The sequence below is a fragment of the Ambystoma mexicanum genome, chromosome 4q (genome assembly GCF_040938575.1).
Source record: "Ambystoma mexicanum isolate Mex_15411 chromosome 4q, UKY_AmexF1_1, whole genome shotgun sequence".
Classification (NCBI taxonomy): domain Eukaryota; kingdom Metazoa; phylum Chordata; class Amphibia; order Caudata; family Ambystomatidae; genus Ambystoma; species Ambystoma mexicanum.
The window spans coordinates 378,590,330-378,607,400 of NC_090928.1; the positions used below are offsets into that span (position 1 = coordinate 378,590,330).

A 17,071-nucleotide genomic window follows, 5' to 3' on the forward strand; every position below is an offset into this window, starting at 1 on the left:
GATCCAGCAGTCCAGCATGCGCCGTCGGGGGAGCGCCGCACCTGATGTCCGATGGTGCACCACAGCTCCACCCCGGGCACCGGAGTCTCGCTGATGGTGGGGGGGAGGCCCTCCACCGGGCAGCCCCTCCGGCGAAGCGCGTCTATCAAGGGAGAAGGGTCAGGTAGTGCTGGTGCAGGAGGCGGCCGCCTCCCCAAGGCGGCGCCGGATCAGCACGCCTTGGGCCGCACAGCGCAGCGGCTGCGCCCACTCGAGCCGGCGATGCGCGGCTCCGGTGTAGGCACAGGGTGTCCACGACTCCACCACTATCCGGAGCCCCGTAGGAGTGCCAGCTCACGATGGGTCCCCGCAGGAGTAGAGACGTCGCAGGAACACTGGGCAGATGAGTCCGTCCCTCCGCCGGGGCTGGGTATTGGCATGTAGAAGTGCCGCCAATGGGGGATGGTCACAGCGGTGTCCAGATACCGGGGTCCCCGGCACCGTTTCTCATCAGGATTTGGACCACAGGGTCCCCGGATTAGCAGCTACAAAATCGTGCCTGCCAGGGCCGACTACTTCATCGTAAAGGTGCCAAATCAGGATCTTATGATCTGCCTGCCACGGAGCACAAACTTCAGGCGGCCATCTTGTTCAGCGCTCAACAGCCCCCCCCCCGTTTATTATACTTAAGAAATTAGGCTGATTACATGTTCGTTTTTTATGTTTGTTGTAGGGAATGTGTAACCATTGAAGGGGCGAAGACATCTTCCACTGACATAAAAAAACAGAAGTGAGGACATGGTCACTCCTTTTGTTTGTCCTGAAGAAGGTCAACTAATCAACAGGCCACAGTAGCTGGCAATCTATCGAACGAAACATATGTAGACAGATGGAGTCTATATGAGACCATCATTGGACTTATGTGCATATTGGAAAAAAACCTTAAGAGTGGAATAAAATTATATAAATGTGTTAAAGTGACGACAAAAACTGCATTGATAACTGTTTATTCTCTGCTCACTAAAATTGTTGATATAAGAGTGCGTATGACGGTATGAATGAGTATGACAGGTGGAAAATAATGTTTGTGTGAAACTATAAGCGCTTTGAATGGTATTCGCAAATTTTATGGTAAACATTGGTTTGGTAACATTTGTGGAAAATACATTTTTGGATAAAGAATTATCTAGGAATAGTGTGGTAATTCAGCCTCGGCACCACAGTCCATTTCTCTGTTTATATAGACCTTGAGCAAGGGACTCATGACAAAAGCAGAAAAGAAATGTACTGTCTGTAGACAAACCTGCATAATTAGGAAACTAAATTCTTACTGAAAGGAGCAGACTGACAGAAACAAGAGATTCCTTTTTAAAAAACGAAAAGGGTAAAAGGTCTGTCAAGTTTTGACATTTTTTAGGGCAAGGTCAGAAATCTTTACAAGAAAGTTGGAATCGTTATACACCTGTAAATATCATACATTGGAGCAACAACAGGCAGTTAAATTGAGTAAATGAAAACACATACTAATGTAACTAGCTGGCAGACTAGGATTAATATGACTGTGCTGTCGAAACTGATGTATCTATTTGTAAATATGCCCATATGGCCTGATAAGGTGTTTTTTGTTACAATACATAGAATGAGGTCTCTGTTTCTCTGGCACTGCCTCGTCTGAAGTAGCATTTTTATGTAAAATGTCATCTTTTACTTTGTATGAATTACTATGGACAAAATAGTACATAACAAAAAAGAAATATCAATTTTAAGACTTAAAATATTATTTTTTCACCTAAACAAACATTCCCATTAGGGATTGCGATTCCTTTTGTACTCCCTAAAAATAGGTTTTAAACCCAAATTAAAAAGGGGAGTAAAATAATCCTATTCCAAAATGATATCTGGAATCCTTGATATATCAATCTTTTCTACATGAAAAACCTATGGTGAACTTAAGAGGGCATGCACCTATGTTATCACAAAATGTTATTCCCGGACTGCATCCCTCCCTCCTTTTTGAGCGTGGTGCCTATTCCTTCTTTCCCAATCCATTATCGTTTCCCTGCTCCTCCTTTTCCTTCTAGAGGAGGTCTGAAAAACCCAGCAAAAACACAATATGGCAATGTATGGACAAGCTTGTGCTCTCCGCACTATCAGGGTGGGATTTGGTACAGTATAAAACTAAGCCTCATAACATAGGATAACAACGTAGTGTAAACTTTCCATGAAGAAAAATAGAGATGAGTTACTTTGGGGAAGTGAACATGAAAATAAATACAAAACAATTCAGTTATAACAGAAAAGGCATGGAGCATCACTTAAAATGATTCCAAAAGTGTACCAATATTATTTTTCAAGAAGTGAATACATCATTATTAAAAGGTGCTCCTCATTCGAGCAAAAAAAGCTTGGGTTTACACAAGGTGCATGATGTCCTTGGTTGCTAAAGTGTTGAAACTGTTTCAAGCAGGCAAGGAAGCAACTCAACGAAACAGCAGGAACTGAGCCCAATTTTTTTCAAAATCATTTAAAAAAATATGCCTTACCTTGTCAATCATCTTTCTTGCCTTCACTTCTTCAGGATTAGGACAGTCTGATTCAATAGTGTAAGTACCTTTGTCACTTAGGTCATCATCATTGTCCTTTTCAACATCAGCAGCAAAGACAGCTGCCTTTGGATCAAACCCATTGTTTGTATTTGTTCGATGTCCAAGGCTTCCCGAACTTCTTAACAATGACTGAGACAAGAGAAGCGATACAGAAGGCTCATCAGACGTTTGTTTCAGCAAATGTTTAATCTGCTGGGTGTTATGCATCGTTCTGTTACAAATGGAACCAGTGTGTAAGGCTAAGGAAAGTCCCTTAGAATCACCCGAGGCAGGCTTTGCTTTCTCAGTGTTTAAGTGTGGAGTTGGAAAAGGTGCTTCTGGACATAGACCACCTGCAGTCTGAGAAAATGAGTAGGATCGCCTTTTTCGAGGATGGCATTCATCAAAGAACTCTATCATGAAAGCAGTCTGAGTCTCTGGCTCTGCTTGATTTTCAATAGGCTTATCATTCTGGTGCAACCCCCTTTGTTCCATGTGACGTTGTCGTAAGTGTTCGTCAAGGTTGGTACTCTTCATGAAGCGTTTGTGACCCCCAGTGTTCTCAGAATCACTCTGCGTGCCATCGTCATGCTTATTCCCTGGCAAAACAATAATGGAGCACTATGGTAAGATGTAGTGAAAATAAAATAAACAGATACACTGAAGTCAAAAGAAGGAAATATACTTGTCACTTGAACAAATATCACTGCAACCAGACTTTACAAATTTGACAAGGCAGGAGTTCCTGCTACATTTCAAATGGAAAAGTATTCAGTAGCAAAAAAATTATCCGATTGCATTCCTTCACAATTTCCCATGTAATTACCATCTCTACTAAATCCTGTCTGTCACAACTTGTCATAAGCAGCACATAGGCATTATCGCATGTATGAAGAGATAGGAACATTTTCAATGTGCCTAGGTGAAAAAATATAGATAAGAGTCCCTTTGATGTAATGAATATGGAAGTACATATACAACAAGTCGGTTAGAACAGAAAGGCCAGGGATATTACCATAATTGCAGAAAAGTTACGTTCCATTGTGTTTCAAGAAGTGGCTACTTCACAGTGAAAAAATTGTTCCTCCCATGATTAAATAAGGGTTCACAGAAATTGCATCAGGTCCTAGGTTATAAACATGACAAACTGATTTCAAGGAAGCAAGTTAGCACTCGTCAAGACAGGGTGTAAAAATAAAATCTACGCTTGCTAAACACTAAGCCTATTCTGAATGACAGTTCTGAAAACAATGAAGGATCTGGACCATTTGATGTGGTTAAAAGATGCAAGGAACACCAAAGTACACCAAGAAAGTTTAGTTTTGAGTTTTATTATACATTTAAAATAAACAGGCTCAGAATATCTCTCCTCAATAGACTTTTCAGGTTTACTGAATGGTCTTTAGAGTGTCCATTGTATATGACTTACAGGATTTACCTCTTTTTAGGAGCCCCTTGACTAACCCCTTACTTCTTCAAGGAGTTAGAGTCTGTGCAGTGACTTGACATCAACCTCTTGTATTTCTCCTATTATTTCAAAGTCAGTCTGAGCAGCAACTTCTGATAGCCTTTGGCGGTCTTCAGTCTCACTAGAGACATTCTTATCCATCAAGGCTTCACATCACTTTTGAGGGTTCAAATTGCTTTCCGGGTTCTACATACTTTCTGTGTTCATCATTCCTTACAGGCTCAGTGCATTTAATGGTGTTTGTAGAGCCTCCCAGAAGCAGAGCCCTTCAACGGATAGTAGTTCCTCACATGGTCAGAGAGCAGAAATTGGCAGGGTTTGAACACTCCCCAAGACTCCAGCACTTGATGGGTTTTCAGCAGGCAATATTATATGGTGACAAGACAGGGGGAAAGGGACGTCAAAAAAACCTTTAACAGCCATTCTGTATTTCTCTGGTTTCACACCCACCATCCTCCCCCCAGCACTCCCTATGTGGTCCCATCACTGACGCTATACCTTGCAAGGAGCTGCTCACCATTCTCAGTGCTTCTGGCCCTCCTTGCATGTCCAACTGGCTATGCCAGGATGGGTAAGGTACTTCTTAAGCATCTTCAAAGCTTGCTTGTTGTTCAACGGTTTAGGCGATTCACCACATTGTGTATTTTAGTAAGTACGGACAAGCATGGTTAGTCTTGATTTAATCTCAAAACAGTACGAGGGATTGACATCCAAGTGTAAACCCATTTGTACTTTTTAATAGGAGGTATCTGAATTAAATTGTTAAAATATTTCACCAAAAGATGGTCTTTATAACGGTAATTTATGTTGGTTGTTTCAGTTTTATTAGACTTCCAAAGAACATGTTAAAATATGGGAAAAGTGTGTAATTACAATTTGCTTACAAGTGATTTCGTTTTTTTAAACTACATCAAAAGAAAAGACACTTGTTCAGGGTTTTCTTCAGCAATGGGAGCCTTGCCAGTGCCTTCAGATGTAGACCCAGAGAGTTCCAGAGGTGGTAACCATGGAATGATATGATTTTGCAATATGTTTTAGTGTTTGATGTAAAGCTGTGTACCGAGCTTAAAGTTGCACGGTTAGGCGTTACAGTGAGTGGCATCGCAGAGTGCACATTGCCCGTGGTATTCAGGTCCTCAAAAACGAGCACGCTTCAAAGTATTATAGATGGTGCAGAGTCTCTTAAACTGGATGTACTACTACAATGAACGCCAATGTGGCTCCTTTCAGGCTGGATGTCGTCTTTGGACCATCATCACATTCTGGCATAATAAACAATCTGATTTTCAATTCTTTGGAGTTTTTAAAACTTTGGGGGCCCATGAAAAGCTCTGTTGCAATAATCTAGTCGAAAAGTACAAGAGACTGGGCGAGTTAGGCATGATGCTTAGATTGTAGAATCCTTCTTTGCATTATGAAATTAAAAATTATGTATTTACCTATTTCATCTCAGAAGGAAAGAGTGGGACAGAACAAAACTCCTAATTCTACACACTTTAAGCAGGCAAGGGGATTGCTGCCAGTTGGGTGCTAAGGCTATGGAAAAAATTATGAGTTCCTCACCGTAGTGATTAACGTACTCTTAGTCCATAGTCTCCTTTCCTCCATACTGCATCCCTCGAGAGGGACGGGAGTGAGAACCTTTTTCACCAGAAAAATCTTCTTCCCCTCTAAATTTAAAGGCGCGGTCATGGGAGCATGGGCTGCCCTGACTCCGCCCTCCGGCGCCACACCTCAGTCCCCAAAGACACATCGACAATAGTTTTACCATTGCCGAATGACACCAGATTATTAGGGGGGGGGGGGAGGATGGTGGGACGTATGGAGGAAAGGGGACTCTTACGTTCCGTCCCCTTTCCTCCATACTGCATGGGCGATTACAACTGAATGTAGCCCCAGGGTGGTGAGGAGACCCTCCTTAAGCAAACAGGTTCCGGAGAGCCGCCTGTCTGAAGGCCACAAGGCATCCAAACATTAATGCTTGCAGAAAGCCGATTGAGTGGACCATGTGGCCGCGCTGCTTATGACCTGCCAGGGGAAATGGCGCTGAAAAGCGATGGCCGTTGCCTTGGCCCTGGCTGCGTGGGTATGCATGTTAGCCGGAAGGGGCCTATGCTGGCCCTCGTACGCTTCCTTGATGGCAGAGACCATCCAGCGGGAAATGGAGGCTTTTGAGGCCCGATAGCCTGGCGCCTCCAAAAGTGATCAATAGGGCATCTGACTTGCGGAAGCCCTTGGTCCTGTCCAGGTAGAATTTCAGGGCACGCCCGACATCTAGGCAGTGCAGAACTCTGAGGCTCGTCCTTCGGGTCAGCAAAGAATGTGGGAAGGACGATCTCCTCGTTTAGGTAGAAGGCTGATGGCACTTTAGGTAGAAATGCCGGATGGGTCCGCAGGACCACCTTATCCTTGTGAAAGGTAGTGTGCGCTCTGAGACGACTAAGGCCTAAATCTCGCTGAAGCGAAGTAAGACCGACTAGTATGGCCGTCTTGATGGTGGCCAGCCTGATGTCCACAGACGCCATAGGCTCAAACGGTTTGTGCGCAATGGCGCCCAACACTAGGTTCAAATCCCAAATGGGGTGTGGCTTCCTGATGGACGGGTAGAGTCTAGAGAGTCCGGCCAAATGTCTCATGACAATAGGGTTGGAGGAGGAGAAGACCCCTTCCTCCGAATTCCTGTAGGCCCCTATGGCTGAGAGGTATGTGCGTCAGGTGTCCACCTGCACGCCAGAGTTGGCGAGGTACGCCGAGAAAAACAGTACGTCGTCCAGTGAACAAGCCAGCGGGTCGATATCCTTGGAGTGGGCCCAGTGGCAGAACCTGGTCCATTTACTTTTATACTGGGCTCTGGTAGCCTTGCTCCTAGCCCCCTGTATGATTTCCAGATTGGCAGGGGATAGGTTGAGGTGGCTGAGCATCACCTGCTCAGGAATCACGCGGTGAGGGCCAGCTTCTGAGGAGTGGGGTGGACGACCCTGCCCCCCTGCTGTGTCAGATGTGCTGGGCCTGTCGGGAGGTGGATTGCGGGGACCTCTGAGAGGCTGAGCAGCTCCAAGAACCATGGCCTGGCTGGCCACCACAGAGCTATCAAAATGATGTTGAGCTGGTGAGACTCCTTGAACTTACAAAGCACTCTGTGAATCAGTGGAGTGGGTGGGAAGGCGTAGGCCGGCATGCCGTCCCACTGGATCCATAAGGCGTCGCCCAGGGTGCCTAGGTCCTGCCCGTGCCAGGAAGCGAACTGGGGGCCCTTCTTGTTGTGCCTGGGGGCAAAGAGATCCACCTGGGGGAGGCCCCATCTGTGGAAGATTACCTGTGCAACAAGGTTGTTCAGCTGCCACTCGTAGTTGTCCGCTCCCAACCTGCTGAGCCTGTCCGCTTCCAGTTTGGATTCCCCAGGGAGGTGGACTGCCGTGAGGAAAATCTCTTTCTCCAAGGCCCATTCCCACATGTTGATCGCCAGTCTGCACACGGAAGGGGACCTGGTCCCCCCATTGTTTATTAATGTAGTACATACTGGTCGAGTTGTCTGTCTGTATGAGGACAACCTTTCACCTGAGATGTGGGGCGTTCAGTTCCAGCCAATTGATGTGGTATTCTTGTTCCTGACGGGTCCATGTGCCATGGACCAAGAGATCCTCCAGGGTGGCTCCCCAGCCCTCGAGGGAGGAGTCTGTGGTAATCGTCACCTGTGGGACGGGGGGCCTGAAGGGCTTGCCCACCCACAGGTTGCAGTCCCTGGATCACCATGTGAGGTCCAGATGGAGAAAGATGGGGATCTTGATCATTTCGGCCTGCATGCCCCTCTCCTGGTTCCACAACGCTGCAAAGTGGAGTTGAATCCTCCTCATCATGAGTCTTACGTGGGGGACGGCCAACAGTACCGTCTCAAAAAGATCCAGAAGATGCTGGTACCACCAAGCCGAAGTAGCGCTTCGGCTGAGAAAGTGGGACGTGGCTCTCCTGAGGGCTGAGATCTTGTCCTCCGAGGGGAAGACCCTCTCGGAGCGCGTGTCCCAGATGAGGCCCAGGAAAGTCAAAGACTGCGTGGGTTGCAGCTGTGACTTCTTGAGATTGAGCGAAAAGCCCAGGTCGTGTAGTGTGTTCATCAGTGCATGGGAGGAGTGGTGAACTGCTTCTTGAGATGTAGCCCTGATGGGTCTGGTAAAGACCCTGGGGGCCGAGTTGAGGCCAAAAGGGAGGACCTTGTACTGAAAATGGCAGCCCATGTTGCAGCACCCGAGGAAACAACGATGGGGTTGCCAGATCGGGACGTGCAGAAAAGCGGTCTTCAGTTCCAGGGAGCACATCAAGTCTCCCCCGCACATTGTCTCTGGCGTAACCATCTTGAATCTCTGAAGAAGTAAGGAGACGTTGAGGGTTGGAAGGTCCAGTACAACTCTCAGACCAGCCTGGTTCTTCTTCTGAATGGCGAAGATCCTGGAGTAAAAGCCTGAGACTTGCTGGGGGCCTGGGACTTCCTCCACAGCCTGGCTCAGGAAGAGCAACCGAATCTCTGCCAAAAGAGTTGCTGTCCCAACTTGAGGAGAGGAGGAGAGGAGGGAGGAGATGCAGGAATAGGTAGACAGTACCCCGAGGAGACTGACAGGATCCAGGGGTCCGCAAAGTTCTGTCGCCAAAAGTGTGCGTGAAGAGCAAGCATGCCCCCCACTCGAGACACGTGGACCCAGAGGGGTGTGCCAGGACTTATTACCCTCGGAGGCGGAGGACTTGAAAAAGCCCCCCTCCCTTTTTAGATGCTTGCGCCGACTTGGGGTCAGCGAGCGTTCTGGCTGCCTAGACCTCCGTTCCCGGAAGCCGCGGAAGCCTCCAGATGAGCGACCCCTATCCAAGCAATGCTGAGACTGGGAGTACGCTTTGGGCGTGGTCTTTGTCAGTATGGATAAAGACTTTGCTGTCTGAGAGCTGTTCTTTTTGTCCAGCTCTTCGTCCGTGCTGGAGTGAAAGAGGTCACTGACATTGAAGGGCAGATCTAGAATGCGTTCCTGGACGTCAGGGTTGAACTTGGTTGCTCTGAGCCTGGCCATCCTTCTCATGTCTGTGGCAATACAGATGGCACGTCCAGAGGTATCAATGTGTGCCAGGGTGGAGTCCATGATATTCTGAGCCACGAGCTTGGCTTTGGCTAGCCCCGACCTTAAAACGCGATTGGCTGTGGGTGGGGAGTTCTGGGAGGAAGTAGGCAATTTCCCGCCATAATCTCTGGTTGGCAGCATCCAGCATGGCGTCTGCGTTGACCTGTCGCAGATGCAAGGAAGCACTGGAATACAGCTTCTTGCCGGAAGCCTCCAAGGTTTTCTCTTCCTTGCCTAACAGCGCCGTAGATGACGAAGACAAGGACTGAGGCTTGGAATACAATGATGCTGCAGTGATCACCGAGGAGTGTGGCTGAAGGTGGGAGGAGAGCAAGAGAGTATCCCCCTCCATCTACCTGTACTTGGCATCCAGGCGGCGGTTGACTGGCTGGACAGAGTGGGGTTTTAACCAACCCTTCTTGGCGAGGGAGACCACGTTGGTCTGCAGTGGAATTCCTGTTCTGGCAGAAGGGCGCCTCGTGAGGACTTCAGCGAGGAAGCCCTCTGCCGGCTGTTCTACCTGGGGCTGGGGTAGGCCCAGGTATTCCGCCAGGCCCAAGAGACGCTCGTGGAAGGCCCTGTCTGATGATGGTGTGTCAGGATCATCGTCCTCATCAGTATCTGGAGGTTCTGAGGGATCCTGGGGAGGAGGAGTATCTGGAGGCTGGGGCACTGGGACCACGGCCGGAGGCTGAGCAAGAGGAGGCGGCTGGTATGGATCCGCCTGCGGAGTAGGCTGAGGAGCCGGCTGCGCTGGGGCCTGAGGCATCGGTGGAGGCGCCTGTGGTGCTGCTAGCATAGTGGGAAGGACTTCTCTGACTGCATCCTTGATGAAAGCCCCCCCCATCTGTGGAGACTTCATGAGGCCGAGGAACCTCCCGAAAATACGGTCCTCATTGGCCGGAGAGGAGGAGGGCATGGACGGGGTAGCTAGAGGCAGCTGGGCCCGCTGCCAACCCTGTACATACGGCCGCAAGGGAAAACAACCCTGCGCATAAGAAGGGTAGGCCATAGGCCACGTACCTGGTTGATGCCAGTCCCACCTCGACACTCGTTCTTCACCGAAGTCCTGCAGAGGCGTCGAACGGGTGTCCCTTTCTGGCACGTCTGCCATTTTGTTGAGCCGCCTACCACGTGGCTGCGACGTGTTGCTCGGCTCGCTGGGGCAGCCTCTACCAAGTCTCTTATGTGTGAGGCGCGCGACTTGGCCCGCTCCTCGGGCATGGGCCCGGTAGGTGTACAAACCTCGACACGTGGGTCGTTAGAGCTGCGCTCAGGCACCCCCTTAGACGTACTGCCGGTAACAGGGCGTAGCCCCTCGGCCATGGTGCAGGTACAGGGCGGAGCCCCTCGGGTGCAAGCCCGGTAACAGAGCCTAGCGGCCCCTCAACAGTGGCACCGGGAGGGTCCAAGGACCCCTCAGCCCAGAGGCCGGTAGCTCTGACAACCTCGGTGCGTGTGTTGGCATAAGGACCTGCCCAGCCCCTCCCGCGCAGGAGAGTCCCTGGGAAGGAGTCTCCCTTGTGGGGTGCGGATGAAAATATAGGCCCTACCTCAGGCCTGGATCGATGCTTCACAAAGTTCTTGAGATACTCCGAAGGAGACCGCTGAAAGAGCTCCCTCCACCTGGCTAGTCTGTTCTTCATCGCTTTCGAGCACAGCAAGCCGCACGCCAAACAGGCTTGCCAACCGTGGTCTGGGCCAAGGCAACGTAGACAGAGGGCGTGGGGGTCTGAAGTCGGAAAGAGCCCGTTGCAGGATGGGCACCTGCTGAACCCTGTTGAAGCCGAAATGCGCTGGGGAGGGGCTGTGGCGACTGAGGACCCCGTACCTATGATAAAAGACAAAAGAGGATATAGAGGAAGAATCTGTGCTTAGAATTACATGGCCAAAGCCAAACCCAGGAGCGCTGGTGAATTCGGCCTGTTCCCATCGACGCGGAAAAGGGGACTGGGGTGTGGCGCCGGAGGGCAGAGTCAGGGCAGCGCATGCTCCCAGGGCCGTGCCTCCGCACGCCTCTAAATTTAGAGGGGAAGAAGATTTTTCTGGTGAAAAAGGTTCTGTCTCCCGTCCCTCGCGAGGGACGCCCCATGCAATTTGGAGGAAAGGAGAAAGGACATAAGAGTATAACCTAGCTCTACTGAGTGCTTCCTTTAATTAAGACCTCAGTTTTGGATATTGAAGGGATAGGAAGCGCTCCCTCATCCAAACTTAAATATGCCCTAGACATTGTGTGAGTAGGAGACTTTTTAAAACTGATTTCAAATCGGAACTTTACAGCCTAGATCTGTAATTGTGACTAGTGTTAGGTAATCACTTCAACGTCTGTGCGCATATCACCTTAAACCACCAGCAGCAACAACTACGATCCTTGGGGGATACTACAAGTAACATTCATGATTGAACATGAGGAAGGCCAATTTTGATTCGATGAATTTGATTTGGTAAGAAACAGCATACCTAATTATATTACCTGGCCATTTCTCAAGCCAATTCAGGAGGAATTCATAATCAACTATCATACATGGCAGGGATGTCAAGTAGGATTAAGGTCTCAGGTTGACCAAAATCAAGAGATGCTAGGGGGCCTTTCTGATGTCAAAACACTGTGCATTAGACCACCCCTCCAATGTACACCTGTAGCTTTCTGGATGAAGTTCTTGTCAATGCAAAAAAGGCTTGAATAGGATTATTTCGATTTTATGAATATGTCTTGTTATAGCATTTACAATTAATCATAAAAATGATTTCTCAGTCAGAAATATGATTAGCTCAAACAGGGTAGTGTGATACATATCGTAGCCCAAGCTCTGGCATTGAGTAAGAGAAGAATTGCGAGAGGTTTGAAAAATGAGCAAATTGTCCATTACAGTCTTGTTCAATGGCCTTCTGTTCTGATGGTGGGGCATGTAGCTGGAAAAGGTCGAAGCTCAGAGTGGGGCCTGGACAGAGGCCAGACGTGACCATGAAGGCAAAGGCTTGCTTGATACAGCCACTGACAGAAGTCTAGGCGACATCCGCCAGATCCAAATCGATACACAAAATGACAATCTAATCCTTGGGGCTCCAAGCTCCATGAATTCAGCAATGAGCACTGGACCGACAACTACAAGGTAATTCTGCGGAACAAGGTAAGACCTTCTTTAACAAGTGCTGCGCCTAAGACCAATGCAATGTGGACAAAGTATTGGAGCTTTGATTAACTGCTGACGCTGGGCTCATTTATATGAATGAACGGCCCTGCTCATCCATTTCAATGGATGTGTATTAAGCCAAAATTAGGCAGCGGCCTCTAGCCCCTTTCTGCATGCCTTTGCCACTGCTTTTGTGCAATACAACCCACAGCATTGTTAAGCGGATGGTTTGTGGGATACAAAAATGCAAGCATTGTTACCCATTATTGTAATTTTGCATCAGCTTGCTGCAAGCCATATTCTTTCTGGTAAGATACTGTACTATTTAAGAAGTTCAAACACCAATTTACTCTCTAACATTATCCTGGGACTTAGCTGATGGCCATTCTGAATGGGATCATTTATAATAACCCCATCTCAAATCCTAACTTTAAGACTTATTCAAACCCCAACTCCAACCAACAATCTACTGCCAACTCTAAGCCTGTCACCCTGATGTATTATAACTCTTATACTACCCTAGGATAATGGTACATCACATGTGGGGGTGGAGAGGCGCATCTTCTATGCTTTAAAGTCTAAAGGAAATTGTGTTGCAACATGTTCAAGAGGGGGAACATATTGAAAAAGCACATTACATTGCTGGCAATGTTTCTTCATGCTTCACCCTAGTTTTTTCAATGCAAAAAACATTACGCTATCAAATTCATGTGTCGGGTTCATGTCTCTTGGCTCGAGTAGATAAACCAAGTTAATCAACCTATAGGCCGGAAGGATTATTCTAACAATTCGAGGCTTGACAAGTGGTATATTAGGGAGAAGATGGATCAAGAGCCAAGGTCAATAGAGACAGGAGAAATATAAGTGATTATTATATGGGGATTTCAGTGCATTTATCATGATGGCTGGGGAGAAGTGTTCAAGAAGGAGACAACGTGCTGGGCTAGCTTGACTGCCCTTATTGTTAAGAGGTTTTGGGAGACAAATTGAAGGGCTGTTTCAAATGCATAAACAGTGGTACTTTGATTTCAGGGTAGGGAGTTGCAGTGGTAAGGAGGCAAGTAGCAAGGAGCGAAAGGGAGAGGATGCACAGCGAGAATGCTGGAATGGAGGGTGTGATGTGGGACTATTCAGTGTTGGAAACTGCTAGGCGAGGGGGTGGCTAGCCCATACATGGATTTGTAGACTAGTAGAAAATATTTGAAGAGCTAACGGCTGTTCACAGCCATCATGAAGGTAGTGAGAGATGGTTGACATTCGGGGAAGGTTGTAGCTGGTACAAGTTATAAGGTTGAAGATTATGTCAAAAGGATTCTGTCATAGAGATGGGGGGGAGGCCCAAGAGGAGGCTCGAGCATTAGTTGAGTCAACTGAGCACAAGACTGGACATGAAAGGTTTTACACAAAAATGATTTAGAAGAGGGTGGATATTTCTAAGCAGAGCGTTGAACACTAAAGTGGTAGTGGTAGAGGCAAGGAATTGTTGTAGCCTCGGATCGCTTGTGAAGATTTCCTCCAAGATCAGCAGCCTTGGTAAGGGAGTGAAAAGTTTGGGGGAGAAAGGATATTGGTGAGGAGCTAGGGGAAAGGCACTCTGAACTGGAAGCTAGAGGACCCGCCCTTAGAGTTGAGCGTGAGACCGCGAAGAACCATCCAGATTGTCCAACTTTATGAAAATGTGTAGTTTGTGGGAGAACTCACTGTGCAATTATGCACAGGAAGGGACTGTTGGATACTCGGTGGTAATTGTTGAGGTCTTCAAGTCCATTATTAGTTTCTTAAGGAGCAATTACAGTATTTTTAATCTCTTTGTGGGCTCCGTCAACTCCCGCTAAAGGGATGCTTTCAGAATCTTTGTGTGGTTTGAAGCTCTGGTGATAATGTGGCCATTGGTGAAGGAATCAGGCATGGGTTAGTTGAGAGGCTCAATTGATTGTCTTGTGCAAGTTGAAGCACTTAAGGAAGGATCATGATTGCCAACTATTTAACTAGATCTGCATTTTATCTAGAATTTCAAAAAAGAACACATTTAAAAAGAAGATAATGAGTCATTAACTGAAGACTTTTGTAAAAATTTCTTTACAGAGTCAAAGATGCTAAATAGTTGACATTTCTGGTACATCATAACAAACATAATACTTCTTTTGCTATGGGACATTGTAGTGTAAATATCTATAGGCTTTAAAAAACAGTTTCTTCAAGGCAACTTGAAGTCCACTGCCTATGTCTAAAGGTGACTGGGGGTTGCCAATGAAGTTGGTGCCGTCACAAGCTGATTGATGATGGTCTCTGGGTCGGCGTGGGCCGCGTTGGACTGTCCAATAGGGAAACAATTGGCAGTCCAACCAGATATTAGAGGCAGGTTTTGCTGGGCAAATGTGGACCTGTTTGGTGAATGAGCGCTCTGTGCAGCATGTCGTTTTGGCCAATGTGAATGTTTCAGTTTGCTTTAAACTGATAGCATTTCATATCACAAGAGATGCAGGTTTTGATATCTTTCATTGAACTAAGTGAAAATAATATGCAGCGGTGGAACAAATTATTAGCATTCAAAGTCCTGCAGAATTCTTCTTTAGATGGTGCAGAGTGAAAAGATTCATAAAGAGGAAGCCACAACACAGTTTGTTCTCAAAATGAAGTCAAAAAAACTACGAGAACAGTATGCCTGGAATGTGGCTGGGGAAACGCCCGTCTTATCTAAAAGACCATACAACTCCTGGAGCAGAAAACACCAAAAAAAAAAAATAGCAAATCCTTTTCACATTTAATTGTTAAATGAGCCACAGGCAGTGTTAAACTGGGCCCTGACTTTTCTGCGTCCCTGAGACTAGCAGCCACCAAGATTAACAACACTGACTGTAAGTACCCTGAAATTCATGACAGACTTCTAGAACAGAAACAGATGGTCATCAATGTTCCTCACCCAGGGAAACCCACAGTACCCAAAAGTGAAATCTGGGATAAGCTTGCCAAAATGTACAAAACCACCTCAGATGTTATCTTTGTATTTGGCTTTAGAACTCATTTTGGTGACGGCAAGATGATCGGCTTTAGCATGATTTACGACTCCTTAGATTATACTAAGAAGAATGAGCCCAGGCACGCACACACACAAACTGTTCGAGAAGAAAAACACCTCCAAGAAACAGCGCAAAGAACATAAGTAAAGAATGAAGAAGGTCCAGGGCACAGCAAAAGCAAATGTTGTTGCTGGCAAAAGGTGAGCTGAAGAATTGAATTAGAAAGATTGAATCTTCCTGGCCATACCTTTGTGGAAGATTCCGCTGCTGGATGTATAATAAAAAAAATATAAAAACTGGAAGAAAAATAAAAGTGGGCCCTGGTCGTTTAACAAAATTAGTGATGTTATTTCAAAAGGCATATTGAATGAGCAGTTTAAAAACACAATTCAGAAACAGGGTCACTATTGCATTTTCCTGAGAGTCTACAAAAGTGTTCTGCAGCCTATATGTAGTGTCAGGACATTGTAATGATTTCAATGCAGCTGCTAAGGTACAGTGGCTGGTATACAATGTGACACCACATGTTATGTTTGCGGTTTAACTAGACCGGTCTCCAATGTTACCTCAAGTGAGCTTCAAGCTTCACAATGGTTTTCTTGTTTGCAAACAGTATGGCAAATGCAAAATACATAGCCCATTTTTTAATGGTGCAGTGTCTGCTGTTATCTTAGCGTGTCCCATGCTCAGTAATGGGTTGCAGCCATTTGAAGTTAGACATCAAAGATTTTGGCTGTCAGTGTCCTGTGCCCTCACCCATAAGGGGACCTGAACAGTACTGTTTAACAGCTGATGGTGAGAAATGGTACTGGAGGGTTGTCTGCTGACTTTGTTGATCTGATGGCATTACTGGACCAGGGTTCTATACCTATGGTCGGACGGCTGTCTTTTAGGTTTAGCATCTTGAAGTATTTGAGCGCACGTGTCCTGTGTGAGATATTCGAGTGGGCAACTTTTAAAATCATCACTGATCGATCCTGCAATGAGTGCCCATCCTGTGCAAAGTGGCGACCCACTAGTATTTCTGTTTTATGGTTCAAGATGGTTATCTGTGTAGGTTCATCCTTTCGCGCAGCTACCTCCTACATAACCTCCTTGCATGCATTTTTTGCATTGGAGTAAGTACACAACATTGGATGCTCTGCAGTTGTATGCCTCTTGTATGTGTGCTGTTCGGTTCTGCAGAGTTGTTAAGGCAGATCCAGTGCAGATGTGTTTACACATTTTGTATCTCCTAATGTAGCATGGGTTCCAGGTCTTTGGTGTATATTTCCACTAGATCAAGAACAGAGACTGTGCTAGTTTCACGGCTGTTTATATGCAATTAGGGGGGCTTCTTTGAAGATGTCTCAGCTCATCATCCCAGCTGAATATTGGTTGAAGATCCTAAATCCTATTCAATTGTGTTGGTGCTGGATGGTAGATGACAACCAAAGAAATGTGTTCTGTGCCCCTGTATTGTAGCAGGTTGGCTTGGTATTTTCAATGCACGGTCAAATTTCCTGTCAATATTTCTGGTTGACCAGAAATGCAAGCAGGAGCAGAAATGGAAGCAGGATGTGCGCAGTGTGGCAAGATGGTTATCCCATTCTTCCTGTTGGAGCATATGTGCCGGCATTGGATGGACTATGTGTGAATAACGGACCGTTTTGTGTGGCTTGGATGGAAACTTGCCATAAGGTATTTGCTCCTGATGGTGGGTTACTTGTATGCAGTTGTTTCTAGATGATTGTTTCTTCTAACCGAGATAGGTGTATCCATGAAATATATGCTTCTTGGAGTATTG

The 17,071-nt window shown here is 46.8% G+C and overlaps 1 protein-coding gene and 1 pseudogene across 8 annotated transcripts in view; one reads left to right on the top strand and one right to left on the bottom strand.

Annotated features, from left to right (window-relative positions):
* Positions 1-17,071, bottom strand: part of CEP170 (centrosomal protein 170) — a 1,733,932-nt gene that overhangs the window by 898,033 nt on the left and 818,828 nt on the right. For all 8 annotated transcript variants that reach the window (XM_069607948.1, XM_069607946.1, XM_069607950.1 and 5 more), the window contains exon 9: positions 2,523-3,163. In XM_069607948.1, coding sequence (XP_069464049.1) covers positions 2,523-3,163 — 641 coding nt within the window. The remainder of the gene's footprint in view (positions 1-2,522; positions 3,164-17,071) is intronic.
* LOC138468448 (small ribosomal subunit protein eS24 pseudogene) lies at positions 10,456-15,489 on the top strand (annotated as a pseudogene).